This window comes from Tremella mesenterica (genome assembly GCF_000271645.1).
Source record: "Tremella mesenterica DSM 1558 unplaced genomic scaffold TREMEscaffold_6, whole genome shotgun sequence".
NCBI lineage: Eukaryota > Fungi > Basidiomycota > Tremellomycetes > Tremellales > Tremellaceae > Tremella > Tremella mesenterica.
The window spans coordinates 654,114-673,923 of NW_006711230.1; the positions used below are offsets into that span (position 1 = coordinate 654,114).

At 44.7% G+C, this 19,810-nt stretch overlaps 5 protein-coding genes across 5 annotated transcripts; 3 read left to right on the forward strand and 2 right to left on the reverse strand.

Moving 5' to 3' along the window:
* Positions 1-2,704: 2,704 nt before the first annotated feature.
* On the reverse strand, positions 2,705-4,755 carry TREMEDRAFT_44282 (uncharacterized protein; the record flags this gene model as incomplete). The annotated part of the gene is made up of 5 exons (XM_007004937.1): positions 4,513-4,755; positions 4,215-4,405; positions 3,359-4,086; positions 2,931-3,314; positions 2,705-2,881 (listed from the first exon to the last, which is right to left on the reverse strand). Exons 1-5 carry the CDS (start codon positions 4,737-4,739, stop codon positions 2,705-2,707), a joined length of 1,707 nt encoding a protein of 568 aa, XP_007004999.1. The 5' UTR covers positions 4,740-4,755.
* A 314-nt stretch (positions 4,756-5,069) lies between these two features.
* TREMEDRAFT_62788 (uncharacterized protein) lies at positions 5,070-8,577 on the forward strand (the record flags this gene model as incomplete). Its single annotated transcript, XM_007005044.1, has 5 exons — positions 5,070-5,190; positions 5,272-5,516; positions 5,561-7,810; positions 8,101-8,484; positions 8,509-8,577. The coding sequence occupies 5 exons, from the start codon at positions 5,070-5,072 to the stop codon at positions 8,575-8,577; spliced, it is 3,069 nt and encodes a 1,022-aa protein (XP_007005106.1).
* A 538-nt stretch (positions 8,578-9,115) lies between these two features.
* On the reverse strand, positions 9,116-10,536 carry TREMEDRAFT_62789 (uncharacterized protein; the record flags this gene model as incomplete). Its single annotated transcript, XM_007005045.1, has 7 exons — positions 9,116-9,232; positions 9,406-9,500; positions 9,604-9,701; positions 9,933-10,062; positions 10,110-10,121; positions 10,350-10,394; positions 10,476-10,536. The coding sequence occupies 7 exons, from the start codon at positions 10,534-10,536 to the stop codon at positions 9,116-9,118; spliced, it is 558 nt and encodes a 185-aa protein (XP_007005107.1).
* Positions 10,537-11,262: 726 nt separating this feature from the next.
* On the forward strand, positions 11,263-12,965 carry TREMEDRAFT_15322 (uncharacterized protein; the record flags this gene model as incomplete). Its single annotated transcript, XM_007004820.1, has 5 exons — positions 11,263-11,479; positions 11,607-11,786; positions 11,853-12,424; positions 12,475-12,483; positions 12,570-12,965. Coding segments are annotated over 5 exons (1,374 nt in total), but the record flags the coding sequence as incomplete, so codon positions are not given.
* A 1,112-nt stretch (positions 12,966-14,077) lies between these two features.
* Positions 14,078-18,494, forward strand: TREMEDRAFT_44284 (uncharacterized protein; the record flags this gene model as incomplete). Its single annotated transcript, XM_007004938.1, has 12 exons — positions 14,078-14,776; positions 15,039-15,092; positions 15,210-15,401; positions 15,673-15,774; positions 15,820-15,956; positions 16,183-16,291; positions 16,340-16,353; positions 16,399-16,486; positions 16,744-17,127; positions 17,324-17,406; positions 17,452-17,609; positions 17,910-18,494. The coding sequence occupies 12 exons, from the start codon at positions 14,078-14,080 to the stop codon at positions 18,323-18,325; spliced, it is 2,436 nt and encodes an 811-aa protein (XP_007005000.1). The 3' UTR covers positions 18,326-18,494.
* Between the last annotated feature and the right edge of the window lie 1,316 nt (positions 18,495-19,810).

Sequence of the window (19,810 nt, forward strand, 5' to 3'; positions counted from 1 at the left end):
GATATTTCACGAGCTGTTGTGGCATCTGCTCTCATTGGGAATTCAGATCCAGAGGAGATTTGACGAGGATGAGAATGAGAATAATCTTGTTCAGGAGATAAAAGTGAGGGATTACCAGTGGATATGGATCGAATACCGAGTGATGAATGTGTGGAAACTTTTGAAGGTTTTCGAATAGGATCGTGATGATGTGCTTGTGATACTGGATATCAATCATCATATAATTGCAACTGTCATGTACAGTATCATATCGAATCTTCTATTCCTCGTCTTGTTCCACAAAGAAGGGTTCACAATTCTCAAAAACTGCGTAAAAGGGTCATATGAACTAACACGAGGGGGGAGGGAGCAGGGGGCATGTCAGATTGATGAGATGCTTTACGATCACTCATAACAAGGTAAAACTCACAGGTTGCCCTACACCAAGCTTCCAATCCCGAATCAGCCATATTCAACTCATTGGTACCTCTGGCATACATGAGCGCTCGTTCACCAGCATCAGGTAAACATTTGATGAACGAAAACATCATGGCTCTTGGCCAAGGACGAGTTCTTTGAAATTCGGCGATTGAATCATCCAGAGGTACCCAAGGTGGGAGAGATTTTATATCTGATCCTAATCTCAGTCCTGAGGGAAATATAGATCTCCAAGCTAAGTCTGACGAGAAAGTCTGAACTTCTCTTCTAGGTGTTGAAGAAGCTGAAGCTTTTCCTGTGGCTATTGGAGGTGCCAGAGAATTTGAAGATGTATTGGATAACGAAGGTTTATCTTTCAAAGGTGGTAGTATAGTAGGTGGCGGTGTATCACGGGAATTGACAAGACCAATTGCGTCTATAGCACCACCCAACATTTCAGTGAGATCTTCTAATGTTTGACTTGATCGAAGTGGTGGAGAAGCTAATCTATCAGGTGATCGGGAAGGTCGTTGAGGACCATCTACGGTGCGTGAAGGGGAAGAAACTGGAGATGAAGCAGTGTTGATTATCGTTGGTATTTGTTGTGAAACTTTTTTAGGGATACCAGTTGGAACAGGATTAGGACTGGGATGATTTCTCCAAGTCAGCTATCATTCCATGTATAAGGGACAGCTTACTGAGGTCGGAGTGTACTTCGAGTAGGTATATCTGGACTTTTATTATCACCCAAACTACTTTTACTCCCTTCTCTACTTCTCGTAGTGGGACTTTCAACAGTCGTACCATTAGACGAAGGTCCTTCATATTTCCAAACTGTTTCCACCAAACTACTAGATGAAGAACTTGGTAAAGCAGCCAAAGTCGCTCTATATTTTCCTTTGACATTATCCTCTTCTCTTATATCATATGGGAATTCACCTTGCCAAGGAGGTGCACTCATTGGTATTTCATCTCTTCCTGTCACTTCCACCCTCATCTTTTCCGGATGTTCCGATTTCTGAACTTCCCTCTCCAAAGCATTTATGGAGCGTTTAGACACATCGGGCGGAGCGACAAAAGCCAGTCTGCCAGCATAATTTGTAGTTGGGGTGGTCGAAGTTCTTCTCGCATGAGTTGCACGAGTGGGTGTAATTTGTGTTGCATCTTCAGATCGATCGTGATAATCATTCCCATTTCCAGAAGGGTAATCCTTAGCAATAGCGTGATTCTGAGGATTGAAAACTGGTGCTAAAGGTGTTTTGAGTAAAGAATCTTGTCCTACGTCGTATTCCATAGGAACAGCAGTATATGTCGCACTAGACATTATACTTGAAACACTAGGATGACTTTCTAAATCTCCATAATCACTACTTTGATCTAACAACCATAATTTCTCACCACTTCCAAAGGTTTCTACTTCTTTACGATAATCCACAGAACGTTGACCATTCGTACTTTGAGTCGAACCGATAAAATCCATCATTTCAGATTTCAAATCCGTAGAATATTTGCTAGATTCTGATGTAGCTGATAACGGGCTGGGAATCTCTGTCGCTGGAGAAGGAAAACCGACTACATGTATGAGTCGATTAGATGGACCGGGATAAGATCCACTTCCATTTGACGTTAGAGGTGGTCGTGGTCTTGGCAATGGTTCGACGAGGGAAGTGGGAGAAGTAGGGGAAGAAGCTTGAGCGTATAGATCTTTGAGTGACATGTGTGATTTAGATCGAGAGGCAGAGGAAGTGAGAGATGATGATGATGAGGAAGGACCGTTGCCTGCTTCAGGTGAAAAGTAATAGTCTAATCCTGGAACGGAAGAAGGTCGACGTAAGAGGATGGGTCGATTTTGAGAGGCGGTAGAAGTCGTCGATATGGCTGAACATTAACGATCTGATCGAAATATGGTTCATAGCGAGTTAGATTGAGGGGATAGAGTAGGAAAAGGGTCAAAAGGTTGAAGGGAAGTCATCAGAATGGAAGGAAGGGCTGACCACTTGGAGAACGAGCCATGGATGGATCACCGACTGTCAAATGCCCTCCGACGGTGGGACGACCGAGGACGTTGATAGGAGCAGTCATTGTGAGGATCCTTTGACCTGACTGCCTGTGTATGTGCAGCAGAAGAGAGGTACAGTATGTCAATGTGACCGACACGAAGAAAGATTGGACGGTAAAGTTGGTCGAGGACGGAGCAAGGTCCAAGCGCCGCGCAGGGGAACTACTTGAATATACCATCACATGGTGTATGGTGCATCCACATACGACCACCAGAAGTATACCACCGACGATAGCCTGTACTTGGTTCCTAATCCTCCTCCATCATCACGTCCTCTTGAGACTCGTAGATCCTCTCACTTTCCTCGGCCATTCCAAAATCGACCCGAGTCCAATATGTAAAAGTCTTATACTCCTCCTTGACTTTATTCTCCTTCGTCTCTTCCGCCTCATCAGCCCGATAGGTGAACCTCACCTCGAAATCGGACTGTCCATCAGACACCCATCTCTTCAAGTTTGCAAGAGTAATCACTCACGACGATAGGACCCTTCGCTCCTGGCATGATCTCAAGCTCTATCGGCACTCTGCTGACATTGCCCCTCTTCTCCACCCCACTCTCCGCTTTTCGCTTGTCCCTCATACTTCCGCTTCCGAGCACGCTCAACCTCGATCGTTTGCTCAGACTGGGATCCCGAGATTCTTCACTACCGCCATCCATGGTGGAAGTTTCCAGACCGAAGGTAGGATCCTCTTCCTCTTCCTCGTCTTCATATGACCATGCATCTTTTAATGCGGACACGGTGAAATGTGGAGTAAGGATGTGAACTTGATGTGTCAATTCTGAGACTTTTTGTGGTTGTGTCAATCTGATCTGAATAGGATCATAGAGTGGGTTTGTGAATGCCATCTGAAAAAAGTACTATCCCATCAGTTTATTCAATCATCAGTCACCGGGAGACTTACCGTTTCACCAGGACTCAAAGGTAAACCCATTTCTTCCTCTTCTTCCCTCCCAAACCCTTTTATTCGTCTTCTCTCCCTTCTCCTCCTTTCCACCTCCTCCACAGTCCTCGCTACACCTTGTCCCGCTACTGGCCTTCGTCTACGTCTACCAACTTCCACCCTGGGCAAGTAATTCATCGCGACCATTTTGATCTTCATACGCGTGCTCTTCGTGTCGGGTTGTATCAGCAAATGACGGCAATTAGGTTCAGGACATCGTTTAGTGAGTTTGGTTAAGAGTTCCAATCTCTCAGGTAATTGGTCCACGGCAGCTGTCCCCATTTGCCAACTATGACTCCAGCGTCTCTCTAAATTTGCGAGACCCCCAGGACCGGCTTCAGAGAAGTTGCTTAACCGTTCCAGTTCGTGAATATGGTGAAGGTTGGCATCTTCCCAAGTCCCTTTTGAGGTGTATTCCCCTAAATCATCCCAGCCCGCTCGATCGGTCGAGGGTTCCGAACCGCCTGGAACTCGCCGTTTAGCGGTGGCAGCTGCGAGTCCCGGAATGTCTCGATGTAATGCCTTGGCGGCCATTTGAGTCAGGTGACTGATGTGTCGACTAGGTTGTCGAACGGGTGTTTTGGCAGGGACAGGAGCGGTGCTGGTGATGTATCCTTCAAGATGGTCTTTGAGAGCGTCGAATTCATTTTGTACATTTTCTGTTTGTGTACTCAATTTTTGCGCTTGCACTGATACAGTCAGCTTGATACACATCAAGGGCGAGATCTCATGGGACTCATACAACAAGTCACATATCTTGATTTATTTCCAGGGGAATGTGTTAGGTAGGATTTACAACGAGGGACAAGTCACATACATGACAGACCGGAGGGTTTCTCAAATTCCCATCCCACTTCTTTACTTGACCACTTACAACACGGGCAAATGAGGAAGTAGGGTGAAGTGGCAATCGGTCCCGTAGAAGAAGAAGGGTCTAGAGGAGCTTCGGTACCTTGAACAATGAGCATGGTGCTGCATTGCGGACAGGAGAAACACGAGCGAGCGCATCTGTCGATCAGTTTTGCACGTTCAATGTAGGGTATGGGACGCAGAGAAGACACATATTGAAGTGTTATCAAGGGTAGATGGTAGTAGAAGTAGATTAGATAGCTGACCGGTTCTTGTCACCTCTCACGTTGGCAGAAGGAACATCGAAATGACACCCTGGGCAGTAATACGAAGCGACCTCTACGGCGACGCACTGATCACATCGTACCGCGTCACATTCTTCGCAAAAGTACAGCGAGGTGAGAGGAGAGAAAGAGGCGTTGGAAGATGGATGAGAAGAAGAAAGAGGAGGACGTGGGAGTGAGAGATGTGAACAGTGATATAGCACCGACATACTGCACAGGAGAAGGAAGAGGGAAGGGTAACTAATGCCAAGTCACTTGTGATGGTCGAGTCTCACCTCTGCGGAGGGACGAAGTGGAGGGATGACTGCCACGTGGCGAGCCAAAAAAGTTGTCGACGTGTCACTCCCTCGAGGTCGCTTTTCTTCCACATTTTTCACTTTGCCGTTCTTCTACTCACCTCACAAGCCGCCTCTTCATTTTCTCGCAGGCGGTCCATTCAGTGACAGCAGATCTCCTCTTCCCGCCTGCTCCATTGAACGAGATAGACCGTCTCTCTTGTTGGCTATCCTCTAGTCCACCCTTCCATCCACCCGATCAAGATGCTAGACGACGCTTGGACATATACCCCGGAGGATGCATTGGCTTACTATGGGACTTCAGCGGAGAAGGGTTTATCAGACGAGCAAGTAGAACGGAATAGACAATTGTATGGAGAGAACAGTGAGCTTCCACTTTCCCCTCCCCATAATTCACTTAGCCTTCAACGCTGCTCAAGGAGAAGAATGTCATACTGAAGCTTAGCTCTACCCGAGACAGCACCCACCTCACTCTTCACACTCATCCTAGCCCAGTTCAAAGATCAACTCGTCCTTATTCTTCTCGGTTCAGCTGTAGTCTCTTTCGTCTTGGCCATATTCGAAGATTCCTCCGAACCTGGCGGATCATGGTTGACAGCTTTTGTGGAACCTTTGGTCATCCTGTTGATCCTGGTGGCCAACGCTACGGTAGGAGTAGTACAAGAAACCAATGCAGAGAAGGCTATCGACGTACGTATCGTCATCTCGCCTCATACTACTGGCTGACCCTAAAGGCATTGCGAGAATATTCTCCCGACGAAGCGGTTGTCCTTCGTAATGGACAAATGAGCCGTGTCCCCGCTTCCGCTTTGGTGCCAGGTGATATCATCTCCATTCATGTTGGCGATCGTATACCTGCAGACTGTCGAATTCTGTCTTTCTCCTCGTCTTCCTTCCGACTGGATCAAGCTATGCTCACTGGAGAATCCATGTCGGTACCTAAAACAGAACGAGCCATCTCCGACACATCTGCTGTGAAACAAGACATGCTCAATATGCTGTTCTCCGGAACCACCGTCGTCAACGGGGCTGCACGTGCAGTCGTAGTTTTGACTGGCTCTCGTACGGCTCTGGGTGCCATACACTCTTCCATCTCGGCCAAAGACGAAGAGGAAGAAAAGACGCCGTTGAAGAAAAAACTCGATGATTTTGGTGAACAATTGGCTATCGTCATCTCGGTAATCTGTGTCTTGGTCTGGCTCGTCAACATACGACATTTCTCCGATCCAAGTCATCATGGATGGCTCAAAGGTGCTATATACTACCTCAAAATAGCTGTAGCTCTGGCGGTCGCTGCTATCCCCGAGGGACTCGCTGCGGTGATCACTGCTTGTTTAGCACTGGGAACGAAAAAGATGGCTAAACGAGGAGCTATCGTCAGGAACCTCCCTTCAGTCGAGACACTCGGTTGTACCAACGTCATTTGTTCCGACAAAACCGGCACTTTGACCACCAACCAAATGTCGGTCGCTAGATTCCTCACCATCTCAGACAAGTCGGACCTAGCGGAATATATGGTGAAAGGAACGACTTTCTCTCCACATGGGGAAGTCACGACGTTGGACGGTCAACATGCCGAAAAGTCGACTGTCCGTACCACTCCTGTTGATCGAATGATCGAGATCTGCGCCGTTTGTAATGATGCCAAAGTCGCTTTCAACACTGAAACGGAATCGTACGCCAACGTTGGAGAACCTACAGAAGCTGCATTGAAGGTGCTGGTAGAGAAATTGGGGTCGGATTCTGATGCCTTCAACTCCACCCTCTCTTCCCTTCCACCACAAGGTAGAGCGACTGCAGTGAACGATTATTACGACTCTAAGATCCGAAGACTGTTGACATTCGAATTCACTCGAGACCGCAAATCCATGTCTGTTCTCACCTCCGACACTCGAACCGGTCGTGTTTCACTCCTCGTCAAAGGTGCTCCTGAATCGGTCATCGACCGATGCTCTCGCGTACTCTTACCTACTGGAGTGCAACCTCTTCGTCCCGCTCTTCGAAGCAAGCTTGCCGAAGCGCAATTACAATATGGTCAAAGAGGACTTCGAACTTTGGCTCTGGCTTATGTGGACGAACAAGACGGTGAAGTGTCACATTACAAAACCGACAGTTCGGAAGATTACGTCAAATTCGAAAAAGATTTAATCTTTGTGGGTTTAGTAGGAATGCTCGATCCACCAAGACCAGAAGTGAAAGAAGCCATTTCGAAATGTCGTACAGCCGGTATACGAACTATAGTCATTACTGGAGATAACAAAAACACCGCTGAAACTATATGTCGCGAGATTGGTATCTTCACTCCAAATGAAGATCTCACAGGGAAATCTTACACTGGAAGAGAACTCGATGCTCTATCACATGAAGAGAAATTGATAGCTGTTCAAACTGCCAGTTTATTCAGTCGGACAGAACCAAATCATAAATCTCAACTGGTAGATTTATTGCAATCTTTAGGATTGGTTGTTGCTATGACTGGAGATGGAGTTAATGATGCTCCCGCGTTGAAAAAAGCAGATATCGGAATAGCAATGGGATCAGGAACAGACGTCGCGAAATTAGCTGCGGACATGGTACTTGCCAATGATAATTTCGCCACTATCGAAAAAGCAGTAGAAGAAGGAAGGGCGATTTATAACAATACCAAACAATTTATAAGATATTTAATTTCTTCAAATATAGGAGAAGTCGTTTCTATATTTTTAACGGTTTTATTAGGTATGCCAGAAGCTCTCATACCTGTTCAACTTTTATGGGTGAATTTGATAACGGATGGATTGCCAGCGACTGCTTTAGGTTTCAATCCACCTGATCATCAAATCATGAAGACTCCACCGAGGGATGCTAGGGAGAGATTAGTTGGGGGTTGGTTGTTTTTCAGGTATATGGTTATTGGGATTTATGTTGGTATAGCAACTGTTGCTGGATATGCTTGGTGGTTTATGTTTTATGAAGATGGACCGAAAATAAGTTGGTATCAATTGGTGAGTTTGTCGATTTCACCTCTCATCAATTTTTATTCCTCCCTTCCCCCTTCCCTCTTTCCCCCCCTTCCTCCCTCCCCTCCACTTACACATCATGAACATCCTTTAAGTGGAATCTCTCGCTTTTCTCCACCCACACATTTACGTACAAGTAGGAACACCCACTTTGTATCCGAGCCATTTGCTCGTATCCCAAGATATTCCTATCGACTTTCACCTCTTCTTAATACTTTCCGATCCAAACCATATAACTCATGTGAGGCAAAATAGGAATCCCAAGTTGATCTCAGACTCATTTCCATCAATGTTCCCCATCAACAGGAATAGATTGTTCAATATTCTCATCCCTCCCTTCAAAACAAGCAACAACAATGTCACTATCAATCCTCGTAGTCATCGAAATGTTCAACGCTTGTAATTCTTTATCAGAAAACGAATCTTTGTTAGTGTTACCAATATGGACAAATCCATACTTGGTAGCTAGTATAATCCTAAGTATGGGATTACATTTCATGATACTTTACGTACCGTTTTTCTCTACTTTATTCCAGATCACCCCTTTAGGATGGACTGAATGGATGGCCGTTTTGTCTTTTTCTATACCGGTGATTGTCATAGATGAAGTTTTGAAATTGATTTCTACTTTATGTTTTACTCCTGTCAATAAGACATTTGTAAGTGATGGGATGATTGAGAAGAGGAAAGTGGTAGATGAGAAGATGAATGAAGGGAGAGAAAAGATTGACGGGTTGAAGAAGATGATTTAAGGTAGTTCTGGTGTGTTTAGATGGTGATATGGGAGAGGAAAAGATTGTGATTCGACTTTTGTTTGAGAATTAGAAAGATGCATTGCACATTACAGAACTACATATATCTTTCCCGACTTATTGCTCCTCTTCGCTCCTCTTCACTCCTCTTCCTCCTCTTCCTCCTCTTCCTCCTCTTCCTCCTCTTCCTCCTCTTCCTCCTCTTCCTCCTCTTCCTCCTCTTCCTCCTCTTCCTCCTCTTCCTCCTCTTCCTCCTCTTCCTCCTCTTCCTCCTCTTCTCTCTCTTACTACTTCTTGTTGGCCTTGCACCCTACCAACGATTCGGTCGAGACTCGACGACAATATCAGAACATTACATTGCTACATCACACATTCTACGGATAATCGTACTGTACAATAGATTAAACACAAGTACTCCATTCAACGCTTTTCAGGAATCTTCGAAGAGGGACACAAGTTCAAAGATGGAAAGGAGAGTAAAAGCATTACAGGAAACTTGTAGAACAAGTCAGATCTGAAAAAAGAGAAAGAAAAACAATCACATGATAACACATTTCGGTCCTTTCATTCGACGTTTAGGACGTTTATAATGATCTGATGATCTTATTTTCCTAACTATCTCTTCGAACACTAACCAAACATTTGTGTCCGTTCTCTGCTATATCAATTATAACTCCTCTCTCTCTCTCTCTTGCATCACACATCACCCCGACTATTTAAGATTGAGACCTCTCATCCTTGGCAATCCAATATCTTATCGGAATGAAGGTATACAATGTTGAGAGGCAATTATGGATAAAGACCTGGAGGGAAGCAGAAACGACTCACGGCGGAAGTTTCGAAATATTTAACACCCCAACGTTCAGCTAATTTCTCTCCTTCGGAAGTTTCTACTTCTCTTTCATCCCCCAAATCAGATTTATCTGCAACATAGTCAATTACAAGTCAACCCTGGGCATAAAGTACTGATGTAAAGCGATACAACGGGGTTTGGTGGATGAATTGATTTTGGGAAGAAAAACTCACTTCCTACGATCACTATGGGTATGTCAAATGTCGATTTAATGGAATAGATCGTATCTCTCAATTTGACGATTTCTCTGAATGTATCTCTTTGTGTTAATCTTGTCGTCAGCAAAGTTGCTGGAATGATATAACCGAGAAGGGAACGTGAGCGCGACGTTTCAACGAAGACGAAGTAGGTGAAGATAGGAAGGAGGGTGAAGGAGTCCAAGAGGGGAAAAGGTGGAAGAAGGTGAGGTAGGAAGTTGAGGAAGAAGATGGGGATGAAGGAAGAAGGAAAGAGGGCAAGGTTTCTAAGTGGGATGTAAGGGAGAACAAGAAGAGGGACTAACGAAAAAACTAATACGAAACCTTGTGATTCTCTTATGAATAAATCATTCAAAGTGAGATATTGTTCTATCCCCGCCGTGTCGAGTATCTCCAATAAACAAGCTTGTCCATCTACTGTGAATTGTTTTCTATCTTCTGTGTTATTTTTGGTGGTACTGAATACATAAGATGTGGCTTACATGAATCTTCAACTGAAAGTTAGCATATTCTCTTTTTCTAATCTCTGCTTTCCTTTTATCTCAATTCACTGTTCTGTCTTTCCCCTTCCCTCTCCTTCCACCCCTTCCCTTCCCTCTCTTACTGACCATCCAAAGTAGATGGTGTGGTGTGAGTAAGACATTCATAAAGGAAGCCGGGCTAATGTAACAGAGAAGCAACATGATAAGGTGGGTGAGAACTGAGAAATAAAATCAACTCACTAGTAGGATCATACCATTCCAAATAACTAGAATTTATAAATCTCACTTTTTATCAGTTCATAATCATATGACACAACATCTCACAAGACTCCAAGTATTATCTTGATCAAAAGGTAATCAACTCACCCGTCAAAGCTGACTTTCCAACACCTCCAGAACCCATGACGGCACATTGGAATAATCTCATTTTCGAATTCTCAACCTGTCCCTGTTTCTAGACCTTGAACTTTTCCTTCTTCCTATAGTCCCTGCAGTTTTGTCGCTGATCAGCCCTGGTAACAGATGGGAAAAGAGATACAGAGAGTTGTCAGAAAGTGAATGATTATCCTCTACCGTCACTTGGTGATGAAGATGTTTGAGCAAAGTTTTAAGTTGACGACGGTGATGATCCGTGCGTTGTCGCGTCGCGTCCTTGAATAAGGGTATGACAAGGTCCTTCCTTCCTTCCTAATCAGCCTGAGACCTGAGTGTGAAAGTGAGACACCCTCTGATTATGAGTCAGTATAGTGGAAGAGACTTTCTTAGCTTTCAGTAGAAGGATGACTAACGATTGGACCGAGTCCATTGTGATAGTCTCTTTTCTCGCAACATCAGGAGCAGCCTAGCAGCATGGCAGCATGGCAGACAAGCATGAAGATAGTGCCACACTTCACTGCCACTTTCACCATCGGATCCGAGCCGATTCCGATCCCCCCTCTGCCCTCGTGTCGGCCTCGTCGGTTCATGTTCGATCATCTTTTATGTATCCGCAATCACCCATGTCTTCTATCGTCCTCTCTTCTAACTCTTCTCCTTCGTACTGTCCCGCACCAAGTCCAAGCTTGTCAGAAGAGCACCTAGGTCATCAGCTGCCGCCGAGACATTACTCGACGTCAAGGTGGAAATGCTCGAATACCTCTCTTCACCTGATAAACCCTTCGGACCTTTCAATTTCATTCACGAATATAATCTCTCACATGCTAAAAACTTGACATTTACCAACTGGCCTTGTCTTTACGTTATACCTTTGATACCATTAGGAGTTCAGGCGTATTTGTTACAGTTTGAAAACACTCGGAGGTGGAGATTAGCTTTGGGTGCGTTGGGGTTGGGATTGATAGTGAAGGCTTGGTGTGACTATCGGTTTGTCGGTGAGTTCTTGTCAAATTAATTTATAATGCAAATCCACAGCTATTAAACACATCAAGTCACGGTATTTCTGTCCGTATCTGCTCTTTGCAACGTGAATTCAATTGACTCGAACTATCCTTACCTTAGACATCACACTCAGCGCTTTCAATCAAGGTATCACGGTCGGTGTTCTTCATCTGGCCGCGAAATACATCGAGTTTTCATTTTACCCAAATCCCATTTACGATCCTCGACTACCCTTGGGAAGATCTAGGATTCTGGCAGCTATTGACCTGTGCGTAAATTCCAGAGTCATCGATTTGAGTCGTATGGGTTTGGACAACTTTTCGCCTTCGAATACTTTTCAACCTTCAAACCCGTTGGAAAGTCTAGTCAGTGGATCCAATCACAAGAAACCTTTGGCACATGCATCTCTTCAAAACGCAGAGGACAATCAGTCGAGAAGCATCAAAAGTGAGCGCTCTGATGATGTGGCGGAACATCAAACCGCCGGGAAGACTCATTCTCATCCTCGTTATCTACCCACTCGTCCAGCTCATCGTCTCACCCGTTCTCAAGCGGTATGGCGACATGCACGTCTCGCCTTGTTTCAATACACCATTAATGATTTCCTCCTCACTCTCTTACAAGTCTACGGGAGCAATAGTATTGCCGACCCTCACGGATGCCCCAATGCCCTTTACAAATTCTCACACGAACACAAATTCCAAGTATTCCCGTACACCCCTTTCTCGTTCAACTCACCTGTTTGGTTGGTGGAATTGTCCATGGAGCTCAGTGTGGGATTAGCTGTCTATCTGGGGTTATCACAGGGATATCACTTCCTCGCCGCGTTGGCTGTGGGTTCAGGCATGTGGGAAACAGAAAGCTGGGAAGTGGACTTGTTTGATTCTCCTTGGAAAGCGGATAGTGTGTTGGATCTTTGGGGGAAGAGGTGGCATCAGGTTAGTCATTCTCCGTCTCTATCAATGCGTTCTCATTGTTGATGTTATAGTTGTTCAGAGTGAGCTCCTTTTCAACCCAAGTAATATCCTGAAGAGTCCCTGTGATACTCCACGAAGACGATAAAAGTTGATGTCTAATGAATAGCATCACTTTACCCTTCTTTCTTCACTCCTCTTACGATTCCTCAACTTACCTCAATCTTCCCCCCTATTCCTCCCTATATCAGTCATCACCATCTTTGCCGGTTCCGGTTCAATGCATGTCATCGGTGAATTGTCCTCTTACCCCGTCCCACCTCCCATACCGATTTTCAATTATTTCGTTCTGTCCGGTTTCGCCTGCTCCCTAGAAGTTTTATTCCGACGTGTGACGGGTCGAAAAGTGAGAGGATGGTGGGGGAGAGCATGGACATGGGCATTCATGTTATATACGAGTAGGAAAGTCATGATCGCATGGTTGGACGCAGGTATGGCTGGAGGTGTTTTGAATCAACCTGCATTGGGAAGTGTGATAGCTAAGGTCGTGGCTAAGTGGGTGGTCGTGGCTGTTCCTGTAGCATAGTAGAAGTACTTATCATTGTCCAACTCAATATCGTTTCCATCATATTTACATATCATCGTAGATCTCTTTGCATGTTCATATATACGAACAGTCCCGTTCATGCTCATGCATCACTCATACATGTCTGTGCCCTCTTGGTTATGTAATGACCTGACCTAGGGAGGGATAATTGCCAGGGTACGAGAGGTTGATAATGAACGGGGATTTTCGATAATTAGCCTCCGAGTTTTTGTGTATTTTCGGTAATCGTCAAGGGAGAAAGCCGCAGCCGTTATCGCAACTGAATTTCCTTCCCCTTCACCACTTATAATCCAGGCCACTTACCGGAGTACTTTACTATAGTACCTTCTCCCACGCCCCTTCGCTTAACTATATCCTTACCACTGCGCCTGATCATCCTCGTCTCATATCCTCTTTATATCACTGGAAAAATCATTTCTTTCCACCGGGAGCAACCAAACCCATCGGGAATCCCGCCCAACGGATGACCGAACCGTGACGACGTAGCGAAGCAACGTCTTTTTGTTCGGTGACCAACAACCATCCTTTCCTCTCTTTCGCCTACCCCCAACATAGCCTTCTGACCCCCTCTCCGTCTCCGTCAGTCGTGCCTTCTCGAGTAGTAGTGCCTATCAATATTCTTGGCAGATCCAGACCGAACGGCCACTGTATGACAAGCCCAGCCTCCAGGTGAATCGCCGACTTAGGGTCATCAACCGAGGTATTTTGGTTGTTACCATTTGTGAGGATAAAGATCTAAAAGAGGAAACTAAAGGGATATCTTCAGTCCGACTAGTTTCATCCGTCGACGCCACCATCTAGTCTATCCGTTCTCATCTCATCAAGCTCACTAGTTGAAACTCTCCTGGATATTCATTCGTTCGCTTCCTTAATAATTCTCTTTTCCGACTTGCTGACTCCTTTACAGATATCGAAATCTTTTCATTATCTCTCTCTACGGATCTACGCAACTACATCTTACAATTTCTATAAATTCCACTCGTCATCGGACAGGATAAATGATACAGATGAGATAATCAAAAACCCGTTCTCTACATTGGTTTGTCGATGCGTTTTGTAAAATGGACAAGATGACATCTCTTCAAGAAGAAATAACAAATGTAAATGTTATAACGGATCATGAATCTCTTCAATCGATATCTACATCTACACATTCAACAAATTCAACAATAACCAATCATTTACCATCATCTTCAACTTCACATTTAGATAGATCTGGTATAGGATCAACATCTAAACCTAAAAGATTAATCTTTTCAGCTGCTCCAACACCTAACAATACATATCTACCTTCTCCCATACCAGAAGATCAATCAAGAGATAAAGATTATTCAAATGAATCATTTACAGAAGAACTTTTATATTCCCCAGATGATTTTTCAATCTCACCTTCACAACCTAGTTTATCACCTTCACATCAACCTTCATCATATTCAGATCATACTTCAGCTCATTTACTTTCTTCCGATTATAATAGTTCTTTATCAAGTATACCAATATCTTCTAGACCTATACCTGCACCTCCTCTACCTCTAAACGAAACCAATGGGAACAGCGGGACGGACCTTCTTTCTACGCCTTCGACAGTAGGACCTAAACCGACGGAAGATCATCTTGAAGCTCAAACTTTGAGAAGTACAGTGAGGTTGAAACAGGAAGAAGTGGATGCTCATAGGTTAAGACAATTAGGTTATGATGCGGTTTTAGGAAGGGATTATACTTTTTGGAGTAGTTTGGCTATTTCTTGGTTGAATATTGGGTGTTTACAGGTGAGTCGGGGTTTCCTCCTCCTCCTCCTCCTCCTCCTCCTCCTCTTCTTCTTCTCTCTCTCTCCCCTAGGTTCTGGGTCCAATCCTCTTGACAACACGTCTGGAGACATACATATTCTCCGGTCCTCACGTCAAGCTCTTTTAACAATCTCCTTTCTTGTCGTCTATACGTCTCCACGTCTTCAGGTCTTCTTTTCTTCTCAATTATTCTCAAAAACGTTGTCAATGTTAAAGCTGCTTATTGTATGTGCTAACCTCACAGGGAACCATCTTTGCAGTTTCAGGAGCTTATAGTTACGGAGGTCCCTTGATGATTGTAAGTATCTCTTGTTTCTTCATCCTTTCCTTTCGACCAACCCTTGTGGTAAAAAGGGTTCTATAGATCTCGTGACATACGTTAGGTCGTTTCTAATGATCTTTCTATTGACCTCAGATAATCGCTTGGCCTCTGTCTGGAATACTATCCATGTGTCTCACTCTCACCCTCTCCGAACTCGCCTCAGCTTACCCGGTATCTGGCGCCATGGCAAGTTGGGCTTGGAAGTGCGCCCGGGGCGGAGTGGGTGGGGAGAGAGGGTGGGGTTGGTTGATGACTGGTTTTGTGCTCGGGGGACATGTGGGCAATGTGAGTTTTGGACGTGCATTGACTACTTCGCGATTGAAATCTATTCGAATAGTCTTAATTCCCCCATTCCTTCGCTCCCTCCATCTCTTCAGACGGCCTCACCACCCTACTTCTCCACTGGTATTGGTCTCATACCGCTCAAAAAACTTTCCGCTTAAGACCACACTTCCCTGCGAATTGCTGTCCTGGGGGGAAGGGTTTATGATTGATGATGGGGTTCATTTCGGAACAAGACGAGTCAGCGACAAGCCTAGACGAAATTGACCAATAGGTCCTGTTAGTTCTCTGGGAAGTAGCGGAAATCGTCACCGGTACAATGGGCCTTTCATTCGTCTATAATCCAAAAGACTGGCAACTTCTTCTATTCTTCCTCGTAAGTTCCCCACTTCTAGCATATATGAAGATGCTAATCGGTCAGGCGGCATTGGCGATATGTGGTACAATACAAGGAACGGGATGGGGGAGAAGCCATACTTTTTGGTTGGTATCTGGTGCTTATGGCTTTACGATGTGGGCCGTTTTAGTTATCACTTTGATTGTTGTCATTGCTTCTAGGTAAGTTTATTCATCTTGACCGTTAAGTCACTCACTATTTCAATGTTAATTTTCTTAAGTCAATTCTATCGCCCTCTGTCACACCTCCGGGCCCCTACATCTGACATCGATCAAGACTCATTGTCAAATCCTGACACCTTGTCTCGAGTTCCGGTCCCAGTGACGGGCTCGGAAGTTAGACACATAGTCATATGACCACGACTGGAGTGAAATAACTAACTCACAGGCCATCTCATGCCAGCTTCCGTCACATGTACTTCAACGACACTGGCTTCTCCTCTAAAGCGTATGTTTATCTCCTCGGATGGACATATACGACAATTGCCAGTGGAGCGGTGAGTCTTTTTGTCTAGCTCGTCAATGATGTCGATGCTGATGTTCAGGATGCGTCAGCTCAGTGGGTTGTACGGTTTCATAATGAGGACCAGAGCTGAACAGACAGTATGGCGGAGGAAACGAAAAATCCAGCAAGGAACGTACCGAATGCCATGTCGGCCGCGATGGCTTTGACTTATGTTTTGGGGTATATCGTGGGTTCCTCCTTTCTTATAAGTCATACTCGCCTCTTGTCCCCATCTTTCGCTGCATGCTGCTCTTGCTACTTCGGCCTGCTGTCGCTTCTACGAGCCTTCTTATCAGTCAAGACTGTGACACGTTATATGAGGTCCAACCCTTCTAATTTGTGCCTTTGTGTAATGACTTGTCTCTCCACCCAGTATTCTCGGTATATTGACATTTCTACATCTGAGAGAAGCTGTCCCGGCCAGAAGAACTTGACTGACCCCAGTCCATTGTTCTTCTCCTACTAGCCATAGACCCTAAAGACGGGAATGCTGTCCACAACCATCCCTTCGCCTTCGGTTACGTCCTCGAACAAGCTGTCAATAGACAAGCCGCCATCTCCCTGTGTTGTCTTTTGATAGTCGCTCTTCTACTTCAGATCATGGCTCAACTACAAGCGTCATCACGCTTCGTCTTCGCCCTAGCAAGAGACAACGCGTTACCCTTTTCGGAAGCTATCAGAAGGACGAATTCTGCTAAGCAACCTGTCATAGCTAATTGGGTGGTGGTTGGATTATGTGCACCATTCGCGTGTTTGTTGATTGGGTCACATAACACTTTGTATAGCGTTGTGGCTGTCGCTTCGAGTACTTTAAGTTATGTGGGATATGTAAGTGACCAGCTCTCCATCCTCACTCTCCCTACATCTACAGATTCTCTTCCCCACACCAACTTCTTGCGTTGTCAAGACACACGTAACCTTTGTCACCTATCTCTCCCTCGTCCAATCACGGTATAAGGCAATATCCGTTCGGATCGGAAGGAGATGGTCAATTTCTCGAATGAAAACATAGCTGACCAGTTAGACCGTCCCCGTCATTCTTTACCTCCTCTCTCGTCTAGATCTCCAACAGGAAGGTCGTACCTCTTGGTCATTACGAGGTCTCAGGTGAGTTTCAAGACTCTATTGGTCGATCCATAGCTCACTATCTAGTAAACCCGTTGCTGTCGTCGGAGTCTTGTTCGGTCTGGCCGTGGTTGTCGTTCAAGCTCTACCGGGATCAAAGCCAATAACGGCAGATTCGATCAGTTGGAGTCCGGTGATTTTCGTGGGGACTTTGTTGATCTGTTTTTTGACGTGGAGGTTTTATGGTGAGACCAACACACTTTTTCTCGTACCTTCTTCTTTCTTCTTGTACCTTCTTCTTTATCCTCGATCTTGTGATTCTACCTCACAATCACTCTTGGCACCTCACCCTTTGGTTGTTTTCCTCGGGTCACCACTGTCTTCGTTCATGTTGCTATGCCTAAGGTCACACGAGACATGGAGGATACACAATTTTGGTCATCTTCAGTGTTCCTTTCTTGAAGTATTAGCAGTAGCAGCACACTGTCACACACTTGATGCTGGTCTCGGCTTTCAAGCTTCGCGTGGCGGATGCTAATCTCCAGGCGACAAACATTACTCCGGTCCAATTCGCGCCCTTACTAAATGGCAAACCGGTGTAGAGCTCGATCTCCAATCAACACTCGCTTCTCGATCCCGAACTTCCAAACCATCCGAACCGACTCAACCATCAGCCACATCCGAGAGTCGTTTCTGTGAAGGAGAAACTCCTGATGCAGCGATGAAATACCCTATTCAAGGTTACTTCCCAGAACACGTCCCGACAGTTATCGTTGAACCTGCCAGAACATTGGAAGATCATTCTTTCGGTACTGGTACTGAATGGACGGATGCGAGTATGACGGATCTTGAAGAGGATGGTGAGGTCAGTAGAGGTACTGTGACGAGTGGAGGTGGGAGAAGATCTACAATTGTACGTTGGACCAGTATGAGCGTCATGCCTAGTGTATCGGAGGGATAAGCTGGGAGGGATTGAGGATAGAAAAAAAGAGAAAGAAAGAAAAAGTTGTACTGTAGTATCTGATATATATATCAATTGGGATTTGGTTTGTTTGGTATATTTGATAACATCATTTTCTTTCAATATGGATTTGAGATAAAGATGAGATATGCATTATGTACTCTGCTCATTCTAAAGTATTCATCGTACAGTCGTACAGTCGTTTCAAGTCGTTTCTAAGCTTCAAGCTCTCAAAGTCTGTACATTATTCGAGGGTTGACAATTGATGATAGAGTAGTTGTTGGAATCACATCGTGCCTGACTTTCTTTCCACATCAAGGGTGATCAAAGCAAATGTCAAAACACTTTCGATCTTCTCCTTTTCATAACTTTTATCACCTCGACTCTATCTACTGATAAAGATCACATGAAGCGGTTGAAACTATCAGTGGATTAGTAGGTCATAAAGGGGAAGAAATGACAGAAAAACATTCACGTTTGGTGGTGGTACGTTTTCTCCTTTGTTCTGACCTGTTTCCTCAGTCAATACACAGTACACAGGTAGGTGAACATGTGAGCATATGACGAAAGTAGTTGTACGGTGTTGATATTCTATATCCTGATGAGATGTCGGGTCGAAAATGGTGGAGGAGTAAGATGAGAATGACTGATTCATGATAGATCGGCACAGTAGGTTTTTATATGATCTCTGCTATTTCCATGACGTTGTTGAATAAGAGTGAGATTTTCTTCTTCTTCGTGTTCATCCTCCGACTCCCCCTTCTCTCGGACGAACTTCCATTATTGTCAATCCTCCACTAAGGTTCACTTATACACTGTTCACTGTTCACTGGTTGATGGTTGATGAAATGACACTACTCATAATCTATTCACTCTTCTCAGATGATCTAATTTCAGATTGTATATGTGAAGTTAGCTGATATCAGCCGTATTGAGCTCGACTCCTTTACCTGTGGTACTTCTTCTGTGTCAATCTATTGTAGCTGTATGTTTATTAGAATTGGGAAATCGTTTAGGACCTCATCAAACCCCCAAGTTTGTATCCTATTCCTTCAACTTTTTCCTTCCCTTCTTCCTCCCTTTCCCCCCGAATCCCATGCTGCTCTTCTGATCATGACGGATCGATTCTGCTTTGGCTTTGTCCATCTTCTTCTTCATGATATCGTATCTATAGTGACTCTCGATAGTATTCATACAATACGAAACTTATATAATAGATTCGACCTTAAAGTCGCTCGTGATCTTGTCCCATTATGTCTAGTCAGTGTTCTCGGACTGATGTAAGTTTTCTCTTCTTTATCCATCTTACATCGCTAAATAGGTAGTTTCAATAATTATTGTTTACAATATGTCAGTATTTTAAAAACGAATATTTGAACGTTAATGGGAGACTAAAGATTTAGGTGGACGCTTCTTTTCATCAAGTGGCTAGAGGATTAGTTTTACCATTCACAATCCTCGTCACTGTGATTTTCCTCCGTGTGA